At 43.4% G+C, this 21,683-nt stretch overlaps 1 protein-coding gene across 3 annotated transcripts in view; it reads right to left on the reverse strand.

Annotated features, from left to right (window-relative positions):
- The window catches only part of GRIA1 (glutamate ionotropic receptor AMPA type subunit 1), a 306,924-nt gene that overhangs the window by 20,058 nt on the left and 265,183 nt on the right, over window positions 1-21,683 (reverse strand). For 2 of the 3 annotated variants that reach the window (XM_028106558.2, XM_028106561.2), the window contains exon 13: window positions 18,825-19,072. In XM_028106558.2, coding sequence (XP_027962359.1) covers window positions 18,825-19,072 — 248 coding nt within the window. Of the gene's footprint in view, window positions 1-18,575; window positions 18,772-18,824; window positions 19,073-21,683 lie in introns of those variants that run through there. The other variant, XM_028106560.2, reaches the window with a different exon arrangement.

Raw genomic sequence — 21,683 nt, forward strand, 5'->3', positions numbered from 1 at the left:
AGACTCCAAATGCTTGCTGTTTGCTGCCTGAAAAGGAGTTCATATTTATGATTTCGCTTACCCCACATTGTGAGTTTAAATGTGGCAATTTTCAAGCTGGGCAAACAATTTCCATTAACAGATCCCTGAAACGCACTCTTCAGTCTTTTAGATACCTTGGTGGGACAACCCTTTCTCTCCTTTTCTGTCTGAAAGCAAAACAAAAAGGGTTTCAGATCTTGAACAGACACACAAAGGGCAATGATGGGCCTTGGGATTTTTCCTTAGGGATGTTCAATGCAGGGACAGACAGCCACTGCCTAGATTTCTTGACCCTTTCTTCTCTTTCTACCTTTGCATTTAAGAAGGACATAGATAGAAAGACTCAAGTGGGAGAGGGAGGAGTGTTGTCATAGGCATAAAGGGGAACTGGGTATGGGAGAGAAGGTAGAGGGAGCCACTGAAAGAGAGAATAAAGGTCAGGGTCAGCAAGTTCTTAATTCTCATTTTTGCTGTGAGCTATCAGACCACTTTTCTATCTTCAGATATAAGGTCTCTACTGTTTGTTCCCTTCAGGCACAGAATCCAGTTTGGGGTCAGTGGTGTGAAAAGGTGTTTAGGAAAGTGGACAATCCTCATGGCACAAGCCCCAGAATGGGAAATAGGTGAAAATTTATGTCCTTTATTGGCGGGCTCATGATATCACAGACTGAAAAAGGGACTTCCTGACAAAGCATTTAATTAAATTCTACCACTGAACATCCCTCTTCCCAGGTGATTCTCTGAACTTGAACTCTGATCCGTTATGCTGTAATCTCATAGCTAACTGGTATGTTGGCTGGGTCTCCTCAAATAGACTGTCAGTTCCCCAGAGCAGAGATCATCGTTCCTGTTTTTAAACTCCTCCCTACAATATTTGGTACACATTGTTCCTGTTTTTAAACTCCTCCCTACAATATTTGCAGTATAAAAGCGAGAAATACCTTTTTTTTTTTTTTGGTGGGGGAGGAGGCGAATGAATGATTGAATGAATGGATGGATGGAATCTAAGTGCAAATAATAACCTTATCTGTCTCTAACTCAGCTATTTGGTAAACTCACCTATCTGGAACACAACAGTAAGGGACCAGAGTGTGCAAAGAAAATGCACAGGATCATAAGATAATAATTGTAATTATTTTTTTGAGAGCTTATTATGGGCCAGGCATTAGTACTTTACATGCTTTATTTCATTTAAACCTCACATCCCTATTTGGTCATCCTATTATTACTATTACATTCCATGGACAAATACATAACTAGCCTAAAGTTCTAACTCAGCTCTGTATGACTGCAGTCTGTGCACGTAAGCACTGTTCTTTCCAGCCTGTCTTGGATTAGGTGCTATCTGCATCAGGAAGCCCAAGAAAGCTTATTTAGACCTTTCTCTCCCCACTCCCTCAGTCCTTTTCAAAACTTTTACTTTGCACACAGTCGTAACACCCAAGGATCTCCATTATCCAAGCCCACAGCAGAGCCAAGGCAGCAGAGGAGAAAAACCTCATTATAGGTCATTTCATAAGATGCTAATTTACAACTTGACTGTAAGGAAGAGGCCAAAGAAATTTTTCTTCCTTCCTTCCTTTCTTCGTCCTCCATCCCTCCCTCCTTCCCCCCTCCCTCCCTCTCTTTCTTTTGTAGGAGATAAAAATGATGATACTAGAACAACAGTAGCCTGTCGCTATTCTGGTTCTGGCAGACCCTCAACTACCTGAGCCCTGACTTTAAGCCACAGGAGCTGATGGGTCCAGGTGAGTATCTGGATCAATGAAGTATCATTGGATGTCTTGAGAAGGGAGGAGTTGGAACCCTAGAAAGGTAGTCTCCAGGATGACCTGGTACTCATTAAGATTCAATGTATTCGAACTTGCCACTGTGAAGAAGTTTGATTGCAGGGAAATTGAAGTTTGGAAAAAAGGAGTCAAGGGAGATATTTCAGATGGTTTTAATTAGGCCTCAACTTATGAAAGGCTAAGGACTGAATTCTGGGCTTCAGTTTTGAAGCAACTGTCTCTCTTTCAAAACTTTGTGTTCAAGCATCTGAGGAGTATGGGATAAAACAGCCCTTGGAGCTCATACTCAGCCTGCAGTGATATGCTATGCCTCTTCTCCCTCAAAGGAAGCTTCGGTTCTAATCACATTAGGCTGCTAGACATCCTGCTCCCCTTCAAACAGTGTGTTTCTTCCTGCTTCTATATGCTTGCAGCTTGCTGTTTTCCTTAACTTCTCTCATAACACTGGTTGCCTTGCAATGCTCCCCATGTTTTCCTTGAATTTTTCCATCAGCACTTGATTTCTCATTGACCTTTCCTTTGAACCTCCCTGGAACCTAGCGGTCAATTCACTGCCCTGCCTACTACAGTTTCATGTGTATTAGCCTTAGTCTTTCACTGGATTATAAAACCTTTGGTGTAAAGAGTTGATGTCTTCAAGTCAACTCCCCAAATATTTATGAGAGCCGATTCAGTGTCAAGTACCATGCTAGGTACTTAGTAGGAATAAAGAACTGAGCAAGTTATAAACCTCATATTTCAAGGAATGTACAGTCTCATGAGGGAGGCAGAAAAGCTTCTCAGTGGGTCATGGAAGACTGTATCTGATTTTAAAATAATCACGGAAGCACCAGAAAAGGGGAGAGTTTAATTCTGATAGTGGGTGGGAGTTTGAAAATCTTCAGGAAGTGCTCTGTGAAAAGGGAAGAGTGAAATCAGGAAGTAGAGCTAGGAGGCACAGGCCTGCGGAATGTGGTCACGAGGGAAATGAGGCTACAACAGCTGACTGAGTCTAAGCCCTAATTATCTTGGCAGGATATGCCAAGAAGTCAACACTTTACCTGCAGGCAAGGGAGACAGGGAAGGTGTTTAAGCAGGGAGAGGCCTCAGACCAGCAGCCCATCTATACTGCACAGTCAGTCCTAAGTAAATATGTATTAAGTAATTAACCAGTGTAATGACTCATATGAGAGGAACAGACAATGTTGAAAAGTTTTAACTCTGAATCCAGGGATCATGGAGACAGTAGGTCACTGCAAAGTAAACAGGGCTCACCTGGAAACTTGAGACTGGTGGTCAGTAGAAGAGGAATTAGATTTATTCTCAATGGGGAGGGCAGAATTAGATCAGGGAGATGAAACCACAGGGACACAGAATTATGCTTAATATGATGGTAAACTTTGGAGCTGCTAGAGCTCTCAGGGGATTTATTTGCAAAGTGGCAGTCTGGTGGGACATTGTTGATGGGACAACTGCTGGTCAGGAAAAACACGGAGGGAATACATGCGCTGCATAAAAAGTTAGGACTCAATCAGTGGTCCAAAGAGCCAGGCCAATTTGTGATGAAGCTTTCACTTATCAATGGGAAAATGAGGAAAGATAAGGGTTGTATCGTGAGTTTTCAGAAAGCTGAACTTTTCCATTTAAAGGACAGTCCTTTATGTACGATTATTTCCTTCCTTCTTTTTTAGTGTTAACATATTTCTTCTCTTATTATGTTGATGAGAGGTGGTCATTTTTTGTCTTGTTTCTTCTAAGATATCAAGATTCATTGGCAAGATAAATCATTGTCAAGTGTCTCTACCACCATTTTCTTTCTTGGCACTATATTTGGTCCATGACATCTCTAGTCTGGGATCCACTGGGCTTCTAAGGGAAGAGACTTCAAGGAGCTCTGCATCTGTCCTCAAGAAGGGGGAGGGCAGCTATTGATGAGTGAGGTTTAAAGGCATTAGGGGGACCATGAAGAGTGGTAATTTCCTTGCACTGGATCCAAAGTGTATAAGTAAGCATGGTCATTCTAACTCTTCCTTTCATGGGGTTGGAGGGTTCTGAAGCCCAGGGTGCTTCTTCTGTGAGGAAGGTGCAGCCACTTCTATTCTCCCCTTACACATATCTCTGAGCCCTGCAGCAACGCCTCTTAGGCAGGCCTCAGAAGATGAGGAAACCACTTCAGCTGAAGGCCTTCTTTGGTTGGGTGTTTCTGCTCCTTTGCTGAAGCCAAACCAGCGTCATTTTGCTTGGAGTGGGGGCCAGAGCCTCAGTAAGAACCAAAGCTTGTTTGGCTTGCCTTCCCAAGGGGAAGAATAGTTGAGTCTAGGACAGGTCTGGGTGTCTGTGGACTCGGATCCTAGAAAGCACTCTTTTAATCACCTCCCTTTTGGATAATGATTTCAAAGATTCCTTCTGTCTTTATAGTTCAGACTCTGACATTGTCAGTATGGATTGTCCAAGGTAAACACTATCACTGATGGGGCAGAAAGCTAAGGGTCCAGAAGATGCTACTGGCCCAGTAGTTTGGAGTGGTAAGTCATGTGGGAGAGGTTATTTCCAACCAAGCAGATGGAAATAGAGAGTTGGGTTATGTCAGAAGTCTCATTTAAAAGGCAGACCTCTGTAAGGCCAAAGTTCCTTTCACCTGTGACCACTACAGGTGGTTTTCTCTTCTGGAATATACTCAAGAAATAATCAGTTCTGGGATCTCATGAGAAGGAGTGTTGGTCAGCCTTTGATTCAGCTAAAAGACAGAAGATTTGTCTTTGGTTTCTAACCCTGCAAAATAACACAGAGGAGTTGGTTTAAAAAAAAAAAAAAAAGGAAAAGGAAACACATATAGAGCACTCTTTTCATCTCTCCACTCCGAGGTGGAGAAAAGAATCTGAGTCTGATCTGAGTCCCTCACTAATTTCTGGTCAAGTTCCATGGCAAGTCCTATAACTGTACCTCTGGTGACAGACTGGTCCCAGTTTGCCCAGGGACTTCCCTGGTTTTCGCACTAAAAGTTCCACATCCCAGGAACCCTCTCAATCCCAGGCAAACCAGGATAGCTGGTTACCATAACTGTACCTCAGTTTTCCCAGGAAAATGGGAATTGATAAGCTCCAGCTCCAACTGTCTGTATTGTGAGGCTCAAATGAAGTGACAGATGTCAAAGTGCTTTGAGATTATTGAGGACAAGTGTCTGGATTGGAAGTGCCACTGACACCACACCTCTTTGTGTTGGCACATGCTCTACCTGGTATACTTTACCACTTGTAGAACCTCTTCCTCATATAAGCCTCTAGCATATGTTGTTCTCTGCAAATCCTGGGTCTTGCAGAATGGATCAGGCCTTCCTTTCTGATCTGCTGTACTTGTATACCCTACAACAGTAAACTCATCATTCCATATCCATTGCTGGCTCCTCCAACCAGACTGAGGGTTCTCTAATGGCAGAGACTCTGCCCCCAGCACAATAGCTAACACAAGGAGCTTCTTGATACGTGTTTTTTGAATGAAGGAGTTTTAAGTTTCTGAAACCTATGTTGTATCACATGGGTAAAGTTACGTGAATCCCCAGAAGCTGCATGCTAGTTTTACCTGTGTGATATATATTTCTGGCCCTCTTAACTTTCTTTAGGGTCCTACGGCTACCATCACCTCGTACGGTGCAGAGACCTGGATGGGGACCTGAAGTCTGGCCCGTTCAGCCGGGACTCTACACAGAAAGCTTTTCGGAGGCATGTTTGATCCCTAGCCAGCCCCACATTGTGAGAAGCAGGTGCCAACAGTTCATTTGCAGCTCATAGTAAAGCACATCTGGTCCTGTAATGCAGAACCATGTGTCAGCAGCATGACAGGGTTTGTGTCTGACATTCCAGAGATGCTTGACAAAAGATAACGGGGCGGGGGGGGGGGGCGGATGAATGAAAGCCTCCTTAGAATTAACACAGGGAGTGGAAACACCATTCAGGGCAAGAGCCAGCCCACTGGTCTCCTCTCAGCCGCCTCTGGTTCACTGAAAGGAAGGGAAGCTGGGCCAGTTCTAAGTACCAGCCACCAAAGGACAGACGCCAATGAGAACAGAATGCTGGGCAGGCCAGCAGGACCATTATTTTCTTGTGGACTTTAAAACATACAGGGTTGTAATGTTGGAGGACTGTCTCTTTAGTGATGGAGAATGGCTCCTGAGGGAGAGAGGAACATTGTGATCTCCTGAGTCTCCCACCCTGGGCCCAAACCCGTCTTGAGTTCTCTTCTTCCTTTTCCACCTCCAGCCCCTCGTCTCCTGTTTCAGCAGCTCAGCCACCCCCACTCCATCCATTTGTCTTTTACAATGGGATTCCACAAGAGATTTCATTTGAGGAAATGATTCCCTGCTGCAAACAGCGATACAAAGATAGATAAAGAATGCATGGCTTACTCCCCCCTTCACTCTTGCGCTGTATGCTTGCTGGATCTTCTACCTGAATTATCTTTCTCGCTGTCTTGCTTGTAGATATTCTCCCCACTGGTTTAAGGCCCTGTTCAGGGACTGCTGCCTCCCTTGGGGGCCTTCCTAGAACTCCCACCCAAAAGGCAGGACATTAACCCCTCCCTGCATGGTTTTCCCACTGTGCCTTGTTCACCCAGCTATATAATGATCTATCTATCAATCTACCCATCCTCTATCATCTTCACAGTATTTCCTCTCTTTTTTTGTATTACTGTTAGTCATTACTAGGCTGTGCCTTCTCTACTTCTCTCTTAACTGTGACCAACACTGAAAATTTTGAATAGTTCACACAAAAATTGAGATTTCTAGTTTCTCTGAAAAACCGGATCTGGCATCATTCTGACACAGCAGTATATTAAATCAGAACTGAGTGAAGTCTTTTCCCTCTAGATAGGCATATAATCTTTTGTTCCGTAAGTCCCCGTAATTTTCTGTGATCACCCAGAGACTGTCAGTTTTCCATTTATAGGATAGTGTAGGGGATAAGAGCATAGGTTCTGAAGCTGGACTGCCTGGGTTCAAATCCTGGCTCTGCCAGTGACTAGCCGTGTGCCCTCAAAAATTTAATCTCTCTGTGCTGCTGATTTATTATCCATAAAATGAGATTCGCAGTAGTACCTACTTCATTGGGTTCTTATGAGGATTACATGAATTAGAGAAAGCATTTGGGGACTTAGAGAGTGTCTGCCATATACAGCAAGTGCTCAATAAATATTCACTGTAATTATTATTTATCATAGTGTTTGCACTGTGATTTTGTTAGAGAAGTATTGCCTGAACTCATGGTTCTATTAAAAATACGGAAATCATATAAGCATTTACCCCAATCCATTTCCTTCTTTTCTTTACCTAGCCCTTGGGGACGTTTTTGATTACAGCCCCTTTATTAGATAACCAATCTTGGGGGTGCCAATATCATAATCATTTTGCTTTCCTTAAGAAGACTTACTTTAGTGCTTTGAAAAATGCTATACTTAGAATATTGGTAGAATTAAATTGTATGATCATGGTCATGTAGTTTCATCAGCTGCCTTTAGGATGTGCTCTAGTAATGGCCAAAGAGACTCATGAGTTAAAGAGTTGGTTGGTTGAATTTATGTTATACAGTTATATAGTAGGACTGGTATTTCCTGGTTCTCATGAAACTACACAAGACCAGACACATCAACTGATTTTATAACATGCTCAAAAAGTCACCATACACCTGAAAGTTGGCCGGGTAGGAATCGGTCAGTGTGACAAACAGTCAATAGGAGTTGTCTACATGCTAAATTTTCTGCTAGGTTCTGTAAGACCATTGGCCCTTGCTTCACTGGACCATACTTTGAAATGTAGTTAGGAAGGAGGAAGCAGTAAGAAAAGACACCAGGTGGGGAAAAGTTGTGGTATTTGTGGGCCCAAAGGAGACTGGCTCAAATAGTGCTATGGAATTTTTTTTTTACATTCCTCCAAAGGAATAAATTTAATTCCCGTTGGAATAGAGAATATGATTAAGAGGTCATTATGCTCTTTTTCTGCTAGATGGGTGTGATGAGGAGGTATGAATAATATATGCAAATATGCCTGTCTGACTCTCTTTTGTTTGGAGACTCCCCTGGCTTACTACCTCCATCTCATTAGGGGGATGTTGGCTCCTCTGTTAGGGATTCGCCTGGTCCTTTGCCCCTTTCCTCTGAGGGAAAGAGGCTGAGGAAGAGGCTAATTAGATGTGATTGCCAAGCCACGATCTCAGCACATGGAGTGATTCATAAATGTTACTAAACAGATGGCCCAGAATTTCTGTGTGGGGGCTCAGCTCAGGGCTACCCCTTCCCCTTCCTTTCTGCCTGCCCTCAGAAACCAGGCTCTGGATGGAAGCAAGATGGCTATTAGCTGAACTTTGGGGGGCCCTGAGTGGAAAGGAGAATAAAACTGTATATTTGGATATTTCCGTCTCTTCATATCCTGAAATTCCATTCATTACCATGAAAAGAAGCTGAGAGTGGTCTGGCCAAGAGAAGGCAATCACTGCTTATTTTGGTCAGATCCCCAAACTAACAGAACAGATGACGAGTGTCAAGGGGAAGCAGAAGGAAAAGAAGTGTGGGAGAAAAGGGGATTAATATTCAAGAACTCATGCACCATGAGCTCTTTATAAGTGATTTCATTTATTTCCCAAGATGAAATAGTTTATTTCCACACTGTGCAAAGCTTATAGCAGGATTCCCATTTGGAAGATGAGAAAACTAAGCTTCTGAGAGATTAAGTAATGAGAGTTAACCTTTCTTAGCCACTTGAGTATGTGCCAGGCACCGTGCTAAACACCTTATATTAGCTCATTTAATTATTTAACAACCACCAATGTGAATGCTAGTTACCTCCAGTTGTTGTATTTGGAGAAACTGAGGATTAGGAAGGTGAAATAATTTGTCTGAGTGACTCCTGTCATTAACTGGCACACCTGGGATTTGTTCTCAGTCCTGACTTCAGGGCCCTAACACTCAACTGATGGTCCATACAGCTGTTTGCCACATAGCCAAGATCACACAGGCTGTGAGCATGGGAGGCCGGGTCTGAAGGAGAGTCTGATCCACAGCAAAGCACATTCGCTTCCCACGCCCACAAGGCCCAAGTGTCAGGGCTGGGACAGGTACCCAGACCTTCTCCCTCTCGGTCTGCCTTTGTATAACAGCAGTTGCCTTCTTAGAAAAGAAGAGTGGGCACATCTGAAAGAAAGCTGCTGATGATAGGGAGAGAGAGAGAGAGAGAGAGAAAAAAAAGATGCTATTTTTGACAGCAACAGCTTCTTAAAAGAAAGCAACATACAATTTGTATATCAGCGGGAGAAAGCAGTGCTTCGGCAGGCAAATCACAGCCCGTGCTGGGCCGCTGTTCTCGTGGCTGTTAAGGCCATTCATCCCAGGCCGTTCATCTCTCCGGATTCCTCCTTGCCACCTTGCTCTGTCCACCTTCCTCCTCTTTCTCTCCTCAATGTGTTGCTCTGCCGTTTACGAGCTTCTCAAGCAGGCGTGATAAGAACAGAGCTGTAACAGGAGTGAGTGTGCCTTTGCCTTTGTGATTTTACCACAATCCTCCACGGTACATCTGCACCGTGGATCTCCAGCAGAGTCCGGGGCTTCTGGATGGAGGGCTCTGGCTGTGGAGGCCACCTGGTGTCTCACTTACCCTCTTGTTTTAAAGATGCCACCTTAAAAGGTGGCAAAGGCAGTGAGGGGTGCCTCCATCAGCACAGAGGTGGGGATGTGGGGGTTCAGGAGGCAGGTTTGTACTTTGGCTGCATTCCACAAATCAAAGTGAGAACCTGGGCAGAGTGTTACCTCTCTGAATCTTAGCTTCCGAACTGGTGAACGGGAAATGATAATACCCAAATCCAAAGGCAGGGGGAAGGCTCATGCCTGGATGTCCCTAGGGCACTGGATGCATGTGCATGCCCAGCACACTGTTAGGTGTGGAAAGAATGAAGTGTCCTTCCTCTTTACGCATGTGGTACAATCAAGTCTAAAATGGTCAAAAGGACTAGAGAGTTGCTGTCATTGAAAGGAGTCAAAAGCACTATAGAGTTTCAAGAAGCATGAAAATCTTTGGAGATATTTTTGGTTCAGTCTGTCTTGGGTCAGCAGGAAACTTTAGTTTGCATCGGATGTACCCTTTTCCATTTCTGGGTATGGGGCAATGACATCAACCTGTGGTAGGGCCCTGACCCTGGGGAGAGATGGATATGCACTCCCCCCTATGCAAACAGTGCGGAAGGGAGGCCGGGGCTCTCTACGGAATTCAGGCAGTGCACGACAGTGAGCCACTTCCTTTTGTGGGGCCACAGCTTTCTGACTTGCATATTACTTGGGTAGAACTAAATGCAATTGTACCTGTGTGTGTTGGAGGAGAGGCCATCAGTGATCTTTATCCTCTGAATAATCATTTCTTCCTCACAGTTTCTGTCCTTATATCCATTTTTTTTTCCCCTAATGGCTGAGAAGAGGTTCTGAAATCAGGCTGCCTGGGTTGAAAATCCAGTTTTCCAATTTCCATGCCAGGTAATCCTGGGCAAGTTCCATAACCTCTCTATGCCTCAGTTTCCCAAACTATATGATCAAAGTGAAGACAATACTACCTTCCCAGGGTTGTTAGGATTATATAAGCTAATACACATCAAATATTTTGTAGAAGCTCCTGGGATGAGTCAGTGCCCGATAAATGTTAACAATAGGTCTTATCACCACTAAATGCTAAATCAAGCCCTTGTCACCCCGCCCCCCCCCGCTGCCCCACTGCCTGGACTTCCACACTGGGCTGCTGTGCCAGTCTCCTAGGAGGATTTCTCAGTTCACTCTATAATCCATCTCATGTGTCCTGACCTGAGAAGCTTCTGTATTGATGCAGTGCTCCTTTAGCAGACCTCCAGTCTCTATTCAAACACACACACACACACACACACACTCTCTCTCTCTCTCTCTCTCTCTTTCTGTCTCTCTCCTTCTCTTCGTCCCTCCCTCCCTTTTTATCCCCCATTCCCTCCCTCTCTTCCTTTCTCTCCAGCTCTTCTGAGGATGCAGGCAAATTCAGCTTCTCTGCTCAGAGAACTTTGTCTCTGATCAGGTCTGACCTGGGTCACAGAGTTCATGGGGTTACCATGACAACAAGCATCCCTGGCTACCCATCAGGAGGCAAGGACCAATTGAAAGGTCCTGTCATTTCCCTGGGACATGCTGTATTTATTCTCAGCAGCAGGCCCTGCACAGTACTATACTATGGGAGGAGGGTGGGAGGGAGGGAGAAAAAGAAATATCAGGGTTTTATTTTTTTAGTGTGTTCTCTGTGGGGGAGGACCACAAATTGTTCTCAGAGAGAGACATTTTATTTCTAATGCAGTCAGTGCCAGGAGGTAGGCTGGTGTTCGTGTGTATTTCTGATGAACACAGTGTGTTTCACAAAGAAGGAAGAAATAAGTTATCTGGTTCAAAAGTGACTTTTTGGTAGGTCTAATGGGAGGAGAGGAGGGGTGGAGAATTAACATTAATGAGTTACCCTCTGTGACAAGCACTTTGTGCTGTTTCATCAAAACTCAGAGCAACTGCAATGAATTACTATTATTCCATTTCTACAGAAAAGAAAACAGAGGCTCATAAAGTTATAATGACTTACCAAGTGAGATCAACCTGCAGGTAAAGTAATGGCCCTGGAACCTGAATGAAGGTCGCTCAACTCTAAGGACCATGGTTTGGACACCATTCAGTGCAGTTTCCCTGTCATGCTCCCATCATATTAACCTTCCTTCTCTTTTTAAGCTGCTGTCTCCTCAGACCTTGTCCATCTCTATTCTCTGGCCTCTAGCCCTGTTTCTCAAAACAGACTGCTGTCTACCTGTAACAGAATTGCTCAGGGGCCTTGTTAAAATTGCACATTCCTGAATCCCACCCTGGACCTGCAGAATGCGAAATCTAAGGAATGAGAGTCTAGAAAGGAACATTTTTAAACAGCTTCCTTAAATAATTTGACACATAGTGAAGTTGGGGAATGTTCTTTAGAGCAATAGGATCAACACTGCAGAAAACAACACTTGCTTGTTTCCCAATTACATTCTGGGTCACTGTGATTCTCTAAAAGAAAATTCTCTTGATGGCCTCTGTAACACTCAGATCAGCATTAGGCAAAAAAAAAAAAAAAAAAAAAAGTGTTCAAGAGAGGCCCACTGAACCAAGTTGAGGATCTAATTATGTCACGAGGCCCCAACATTGAGGTGGACAACTAGGAGACCCTCAATCTCTGGAAGTGGGTATGGTCCCCACAAAACCTTGTGATATCTCTTCCTGAGTCATGGCCTTAACCTCCCTCCTTCAGCCATATGCCAATACAGACAAGCAGTTCTTAGTAGCTACTTCCCAGAATAGGGCTGTGTAAAGGGAGAAAAATATATTCAGTTGAATACGAGTGTGACTAAAATGTTAATGAACTTAAGTCTGATTACAAAAACCACTGGGGCACGTGGGTGGCTCAGTCGGTTGAATGTCCGACTCTTGATCTCAGCTCAGGTCTTGATCTCAGGGCTCAGTAGGCTGGGCATGGAGCCTACTTTAAAACAAACAAACAAACAAACAAACAAACAACAACAACAAAAACACCAGATAGAGGCAAGGTGGAGTCAGTGCAATAGGGACAGAGAACAGTGATTGGGAGCCTTCACCATTCTTGCTGCAGCCCTCCCAGCAATGCCTTTCTGAATCTTCAAGGCACCTAAGAGGTGAAATTGAGGCAGCAGCAGCAAGTCTGTGTGGGAGGTGAACCCCATATCTGCCCAATTTCTGTCCTTGACAGAATCAGTTTGTACCTGGTCAGGCCTTAAAGAGCACAGAAGTCTCAGAAATTAGAGGCTTTCAAGCCCTCAAGTAGAGGTTATGTCTGATGAAGAGCATAGAGTCTACCATGTCTTCCATCTGTCTCCAACCTGTTATGATCTGTGACCACATTCATTCCCTTTTATCAGAATGACTGTAACAGCTTTCGAAATGACCTCTCTGCCTGTGAATCTCCTCTCTCTGATTCACATTGAGAACCACTGCCAGGATAATCTTTGGGAGCCTGTTTGGTCCATGATCCCTCCACATCAATGGCCTTTAACGGCCCCTATTGACAATGAATAAAAAATACAGAGACAGTTGAAATCCTTCACAGTATGACCACAACCAATTGCTCCTACTTATTAATGCATTCTCTAGTTAAAGTGACCCTCTGTTGTTCCTAAAGTAAGCCCTATGTTTTCTCACCTCTGCTTATTTTATCCCCCCCATCTGGACCACTTGATCCCCACTTCTCATTATCACAATTTCTTCAGGTCCTATGTTCAATGTTACCTCTGCCACAAAACCTTTGCAAATCCTATTCAAATGTTGACTCTCCTCCTTTTGGGTGTCACTGACTCTTATGGCACTGGGTAGAATGATAGGCATCTGTGTAATTCTGCTTATGAGCTATATCTGGTTATGCATAATTTAGGGGCTGAGACTGCATCTCTCTCACTGCTACTTCCTAAAGCATGTGCACAGGACCTTGTGTGGAGGAGATATTCAGAGAGGAATCTGTGAAGATGAATGGAAAGCACAGGGACGACATCTCAGACCCTTCTGGGTGCCCATCTCTCATCTACTAAGCTGTAGGAGGGAGCCCCTGTCCCCCTGGCCCATACATCTGGCATGGACAAGACACATGACAGAAGACAAACATGTCACAATCACAGAGACCAGAAAAGACTCCATAGTAACCACGGTCAAAGTTAAAGACCAGACTTTGACCAATGTCCTGATTAGGCTATAACTCAGCAAATCCATCAAATTCCCAGTAAATGGCTTGTGAAGAAGAATCATTAATTGAGATTTTCACTTAGGCCAATCTGGTGTGGCTTCCTTCTTGGGTTGGTAAAACATGGGCCATGCCCCCTTACTGAGGAAATTTGAACACATCATCTCTAACTGAAGGGAGTGTTCATCATAATAAAGAAAGTAGACTTCAGTATGGACCAGCAAATACATTTAGTTGGCAACGAAGGGGCCCAATAGATCATAATTAGTTGATTTACCAATTGCCTTTCCCTAGTGACTGGCATTGGCTGAGAAGGTCTTTATCCATAACCTAAGGGCTTTGGAAACATAATTCAGCCCCTTATCCAGCCCCAAACATGCAGTGACAGCCAACAAACAGCATCTGTTTCAAAGAAACACCACCTGTCCAAATGGAAAATCAAGCATCGAACTACTTCGCTTCATCAAAGTATTTGTTTCCAGAGCAGAAGAGACAAAAACACCATTCTGTCACTAACACAGCCTTTTAACACTCTGTGGGGACCATGGCCTGGCTTCTGCCAAGTACACTTGGCAAGTTTTAGAGGAACAGTTGGACCTTAGATATCAGTTCTCCGACCTTCTGAGGCAGAGCTGGGTGATCTGCCTTGGAGGAACTTGGAGCTTTTTCCAGGCAGGCTAGAAGGGGCTGAATGCCCTGTAGGTATGGTGAGGTCTGGCTTTTATGGAGAGCAAGTGATGGAGAAGGGCTACCAGGGAACTCCTGTTTGATGTAGGCACAGGCACTGAACCTGGAGCACACCTGCCTCAGGGTTGTGGAAGCTCCACTTTTACAGGGCAGAAGGGAAGTCTGTGACGATGCCTGTAGTGCTGCTGAAGCAGCTTTCTCTAAAGACTTTTGCAGAGCTCACAGCTTTGTGAATGGCTGAACAATGTCTTAAAAAGTTTTTGCTGTACTTCAAAATAACCTGAATTAAAATTGATTTCTGCTGCAATATTATCTTGAGCACATAATAAGCTCCTTTTAAATGGGGGACCAGAGGAAGCAGTAAACAGCTACCACGTCTTACTGGTTCCTTACTTCCAACCTCTGTCATGCAGAATGCATTCCTGGGATCAAATCAATGGATTGAAGACTTCTGGAGCAGGCACACAGGTCTGTGTGACATTTGGGTTGCCATGACTTTTTGGTATTTGACCATGCCTTGGGGAAATGGCACCCTTTGGGGCATGTGAGGCCAAGGTAAGATGGAACCCTGGCTGGAGTGTGTGTGTGTGTGTGAGCACATGCGCGCATGCGTGCTCATATTTTCTGTAACCATTTTGCAGTTCTGTGTTTCATGGAACTTCTACACTATTGGTTGCTAGGATGATTTGTTTTAATGCAGAGATGAGAGGGAGACTCCCATAGAGGGAAAAGGGATTTTCCTAGGTCAGAAACTCATGGCCCTGTTAGGATGAACATTACTCTTCTGGTTTTGAGTCAGGAGACCCCATGACTATCATAAAAGTTGTCGCTGAAGAGAATGGAGCAGCGGGAGAGAGCTGGGCACATGGGGCCATCAGTTGGGTATTCTTGACTTGCATATCCACCATCAGTGATCTATATCTGGAATATGTTCCTTTTCATTTCCCTTTCCCTTTCTTTTGCTTTCTCAAAATCAGTAAATAGCTTGTTATATCTTATAGGATGTAAACAAGAAATAGGGTTTTCTTTGTTACAGAGTTAAATTATTTTCAGCATTTATCCCCAAAGAATCTTCGGGCATGCAAAACCCATTAAAGCAGTGTTACTGCTCAGAGAAGTGGTATTTGGTGCATTAAAATGACTATCACTATCACCTTGCATCTTCACAGTAATGAGTGGATGCTCTGGGCTCCAAATGTCTGTTTTTTAGCTTTTTTCAGTTGTTGGCTATTGCTTGACCCATGAGAATAGGTACCGGGAACCTGACATAAGTCCAGTCTCCTGCCTTTAATGGTGCTGTCAGTCCTAAAGCCCAGTGAAGCATTAGAGTAAGTCACAGGCATGGGCTCTGGAATCAGACTATCTGAGCTTGAAATCTGGCTACTTTCTTATTAGTTGTGTAAACCTGGTCAGGTAACTTAAATCTGTGCCTCTGTTCCCCCATCTGTAAAGTGGGGATAATGGTACTTCATAGGTATGAAATTTAAACAAGATAATGCATGTACCATACTGTGTACCATGGAATAGGCATTCACTCAATGGTAGATTTTACTATAGTGGAAAGTCATTTGAGTGCCAGATGACCTGAGCTTTAGGTTCATGTCACTCAAACATCTAATATTTTCTGAGTTTGTCACCTCATTCTAGGCACCAATATGTGGGATGTGGTGGCAGTACTCTATTGATTAGACAAATCATGTCACCTCTCTGTGCCTTGTTTTCCTAACTTTATATACAAGTATTTAGATCAAATAATATCCTTGACTCATAAAGCCTTCAGTAAGTTGTAGTATTGCAGCATCATTGATGTTCTGAGACCTGTAAGAGCTCATTCTCTACTCTGGGCCTTTCTAGGGTAGTGTTGTTTAAGTTTCTGAGATAAAAGTCTCTTCCTTGCCAAGCACTCTCCTCTGGATCCCCTTTGAACTTTGTCTAAACTTGTACAGAGACTCCTTTAAGTTATTCCAGGCAAAAATGCATGATTGATAAATACCAGGCTATTTGGTTTCCCTTCATTAGGTACAATCTGTTGTTTGTACTCCTCCAGAGACCTTTGTTTCCTCATTTTCAGAAAATTACTTAAAATTCTCCAGTGTATTTTCATTACTCTTCAAATAAGGACAAAAATTCTTTATAAAATCCTTCCCTATCTCATTCTCCAATCTCAGCTTAGCCTTTTCTCCTTTTTATTACCTATGTTCTAGGAGCACTTGGCTTCTTTTAGTTCATCAACTGTACCATGATTCCTTACCTTAGAGTCTTTGCACATGCTGTTCCTTCTGCTGGACTGCTTGTCTCTTCTACTCCCCTCACATTACCTTATTAACTCCTATTAATCTGTCATAGTTCAGCTTGAGAAAAGACGTTTTTGGAAAAGCCTTCTTGGCCACGCCCCACCCATCCTGCATACCAGATTAGACCCTGTTATCTCTAAGTATGTTTGAAATCTTCTTTGTCTTTATAGTTCTGCAGTTTCAAGTGAATCAGCTGCTGATTTTTATCTGCTTGGGACACATAACTTTTAAATCTGGGTATTAACGTTTTCTTTTTTTTTAACATTTTCCATAAATACTGGAAAGTTCCCTTTAAATACTGCCTCTACTCTCCTTTCTTGTCTCACAGGAGATGTACCTGGGATTTTGTTTTTCTCTTACAGGTCTCTTAACCTCTTTGTCATGGTTTTTATCTTTTTATATTTCTGTGTGATATTCTGGGGAATCATCTCCATTGTTTTCCCCAGTGTAATAATTTTCTCTTTCACTTTGACTAATTTGTTGTTTAACCCTTCCATTGAGATTTTATTACTTCTCTAAATTCTAATTGGTATTTTTCTAAATATGTGTGTCTCTTATGACAGTGTCTTTCTCTTTTAAAAATGTTTTTCATTACTTTTATGTCTTTAGATGTACTTCTGATTCTTATTCATGTAGATTGTCACATTATTTATGACTTTGCCCTGCTTAAGGCAGCCCCTGAATAGTCAGCTTATGCATTTCACTCTGGTTTTGATGTACTTTTCCTGTTTTGGCCTAGGAATTTCCTAACTTCCATTAAAAAGGCTATTTGTTATAACTTTATCCTGCATATGTAGGTTTTGTAGTGGGAGTTTTGTTCTGCTGTATTGCTGGAAGTAGGTGTCCTCTAGGTCGCCTTTTGTCAATGATCATAGAAACTCTCATAGTTGTCATGAACCATCAAACAATAATCACCTGTTGACTGTCTTCCCTGCAAGAATATAGTTCCATAGGAAGAGAGACTATGTCTGTTTTGTTCAAAATTGTAGCTCCAGGTCCGAGCCTAGTGCCTAGAACCTTGCAGGGGTCAATATCATTAATGCAAGATGTGGAGGCAGAGGTGGTCCTGGATGTCAAGATGGGTTAGGAACCCCTCTCCATCCTTTTGCAACCTTTTTAAACACTTCTCACTTTTCCTTGAACACTATCCTTCCCTAAAATGATTTAATCCCTCTGTAAATTGACATAATGTCTCATGGTTACTTCATACTGTGCTGTTTTCAGTTACCTTCTATATAGATTATCCAAATTTGGACTCACAATTATCGTGGACCTAGGAAGGGCTGGGATGAGTAACCTCTCTTTACAGATGAGGAAACTGAAGGTTTGGGAGATGATATGCCTTACCTTTGGTAAGATAGTGAGTAGTAAATCCAAGAATTAAATCTACATCTTTTGATCCCAAGTCTATAGGACTCTACCTTAGCTGTTTGGAATGAATACCAGAGCTTCTTTATGTGAGAGTAAAGTTCACTTTGCTTCTTTACTGAACTACCTGTTTCTTGCTAAAGAAATCAGTATCTGGGGGGCACCTCAGTGGCTCAGTCCATTAGTTGGTCCAAGCATCTAACTCTTGGTTTCCGCTCAGGTCATGATCTCAGGGTCATGAGATTGAGCCTCACGTCAGGCTCCATGCTCAGGGCAGAGTCTGCTTGAGATTCTCTCTCTCCCTCTGCCCTTCCCCCACTGTGCATGAATGTTCTCTCTCTCAAATAAATAAATAAATAAATAAATAAAATCTTAAAAAAAAAAGAAATCAGTATCTGGTAAAGAAGAGAGGCTGCCATTCATTTGGTATTATTTTGATTGCCATAGCCACAGCCTTTAGGACTCAAACTCCTTGAGTTTTCATTTGGACAATGTGTTTATGTTTCTTTTGAGACAAATATTACAAACCATCTTCTCTCAAAGAATCCAGGTTGCTGGAGAACTCTGTTCATAGCCTAGTTGTATATGGGAGTGTTTGGTAAAGGATGGTGTGTTACAGATCACATGACACAAACACAAGTTTCATTGATGTTTAACACACTTGGAGGGGTAAGGCGAGGTGTGGGGAGGAACACATGGGCAGCAACAGTCATAGCAAGCTGAGGCCCCCAGGTCAATTTCCAACCTCAGGGTTGAAGATCTTGGGTGACTGGAATCTTCCAGGCCCACAGTTGTCCAAGAAGAGCCCCCTTGACAGCTCACATTGTGGCACTGGAGCCATGTGGCAGACACAGCAGCTTCATTCCTGAGGTAGGGAGGGGAGAGGGAGTACCAAGGAAGCAAATCTTGGCTACTTACCTCAGGGCAGACCCCTTGGGCGTCGCAATGCCATAGCCTTTGGAATCCAAGTTACCTCCCACCTTCATGGTGTCACAGGGTTTCCGCTGCTCAATGTACTCATTCATGGTGGATTCCAGAAGGTAGGCATATTTGCCTTTGGATTTCCTCACTCGGATCATTCCCTCCTCCGTGGTCCTCACAAAAACTGATGGCTCCGCTGACTTCATGTATGTCCACATCTTCTCAAACACGGCAATTTTAGACCTCTGGAAGGGGACAGGAACAAACCTGGAATTAAGTGCTGGCTGTGCTTGGAATTGAGGTCGGCACACACACTAATGAAGAGCTGAGTGTAGCTTGATCACACATTCATGAGCGAGATTAACTCAGGAAGAAACAAATTATGAGTGATTGCAAAATAAGAGGCTCTAATTAGTACCAGTAGGTTCCAAAGTACAAATATCTTACAAATACAGAATGAACAGAATAGCTCAGAATCTTTTAATTACTGCTGAATTATATTCCCCTTCTATATGGGGAGAGTGAAGAAATGGGACCCTGTCTAGCTTCTAAAGACATTATAGACCCTATCTATTGTTCAAGAAGGCCATGTTTATACTGCCCAGAAGTGGAGAGCCGAATATCAGTGGAATCTGATTTCATTATTGGAGGACAACACTGAGGAATTTCTGGATCATGAGTCATATTACAAGACAGACTTCAGAATGTAAACTGTTGTCTGATAAAGCTAATAACTTGAGGCCTAATATTGTAGCCTGTTTACATTTCAAAAGCCTCTAAATCTAGCCAAACTGTTTTCCTCCCTTCCTCCTGAACTCATTTTGAACCTTCCCTTCTTTGGAACTTTGCCTAGGCTGTATCCTTCACTGGATACACTTGTTCCCTCCAGCCACATCCTACTAGTCATTCCACAGACCAGAACAAATCCTATGTATTCTGAGACCACTTCAGTTTCAAGGACAATAGTTCACAAGCTCTAGTGGGCACCAGAGTCATGTGCAGAAATTGTAAATATTAAGATGCCCCTCCTCTAAACCTAGAGATTCTGACTCAGCAATCTGGGGTGGAGCCTAGAAAAAATTCTTTTTCAGAAGTTCCCCAGGTGATTCTGATCTCTATGTCCTCTGTGGCTCTCACTTGTGAGGGCTTGTATTTCTCTAGGACACACTGTGCAGGTACTCACTGGACTGTCAGGCTAGACTGCCGAGATCGGGAGATACCCTTGCTGTGTATAGGTCTCAAGTATGTGGATACTATTTGAAGGAGGGGGGGCATCTTCCCTTCTGTGAGTCCTTCACAGAGATTACCCTTGCACACAGTAGTTCCTTAGTCAAGGCCCACAACCCAGGACCACAAGTCATCCCTCTCATCTAACATGCTCTTTCTAAAGAGCATCCTTTCCCCAAAGGGTAGGCGTATTTTAGGGGTATTGGAGTCTGGCTTTGTAAATGGACAATTGTTAAACACATATAAGGGGCTATTTTTTTTTAAGGCAGCACTAGAGTCAAGCAACTCATGTAATCTAGTGGTTAATATGCAGATTAAGATTCATTTAGTATAAAATGACCATACACACAATGCATCATTTTTCTTTGCATACAAATATCAGGTTTATTTCCTTGATACCAACATCAAGTGTTGGCAAAATATTGATAGATGTTGTTGTTTGAACCAACTGATCTATCGAGATATTTGGGCCTAGAAAAATTCTGCTCTCAAGGGAAAGTTAATGGAAATAGTTACTGAGAATTTCAGGGAGGCATTTGGTGGAGTCTATAATTAGATCAATGAGATGGTGTGTTTTGCAGTATGGTTGACCATCTGGAAAGGCCACTGGACTGGGAGTGAGGAGCCTGGGTTCTAGTCTTTCCCCATCTGTTCCATGAGGAGTTGGGGCATGGGGACCTTTGAGTCCCTTGTGGGCTTGAAAAACCTGATTCTTTACACGAAGATACATCATTCAAGCAACAATGTCCATGTGAGGAAGAAGAAGAAAGAAAGGAGAAAAGGGAGGGAGAATTTCAAAGTTAGGGGAGGAAATACCCAGAACCAATCAGAGCATCTATTCGCTGAGAGACAGTCATATTCTCTCACAGGAAACAGAGAAATGTATAAATTCAGCTGTGACCAGATTTGCAGATGATCTTCCGGGCAGAAACCTAACAAAACACACAGCAAGGCAATGGCAAGATGCAATCTGACCTGACAGGATGGCCACGGCAGGGAAAGGGGCAGCTGATAGGCAGAGCTGAAGAGCCCTCTGGGCAACGGTATGCAGAAAATTAATATGTCTGCTCTCAGCCTCACCCCAGTGCCCTAAATGCCAGGGCTGTGCTCATAGCCGCTCAGAGCAGGCTATCAGGAACATCTCATCTCCAGGGATGTGAAGGCAGCATGAGTGCAGGGAAGATTAGAAGCATACTTGGGGTATTTGTTCTTGGATCTCTCCTATCATCTGCAGCTCTCACAGCCCTTCACACATCTTAATTAAACTGTCGATGGAGGATTAAGTGACTCTGGGTTGGGGCTGCCAAGAAGCTCTGGGCTGCCATGGGGACTAGAAGCTAGACTTTTTTCAGAGACTGGGATAGAAGCATCCTTGTCTCACCATTCCTTCCTTCTGCCTTATGGGGGTGGTGGATGATCTTGTCTCCCTACCCACCAAAGTTCTAGTGGGAAAATTCTCAGGGTCAAAGTCACGGAGATGGAGGGCCTCATGGGGGCACATCTTGTCAGTGCTCTCTTCCTACAGGTAAAGAAACTGAGTCCCGCAGTGTGGCAGTGAACTCTCCAATGTCATGTAGCTTCTTAGTGGCAGAGCCAGGAGTAAAACCCAGGTCTCCTGATTGCACACCC

This window comes from Eumetopias jubatus, unplaced genomic scaffold (assembly GCF_037043125.1).
Source record: "Eumetopias jubatus isolate StellerSeaLion01/CBP00866 unplaced genomic scaffold, mEumJub1_p1.0 scaffold_5, whole genome shotgun sequence".
Lineage (NCBI taxonomy): Eukaryota > Metazoa > Chordata > Mammalia > Carnivora > Otariidae > Eumetopias > Eumetopias jubatus.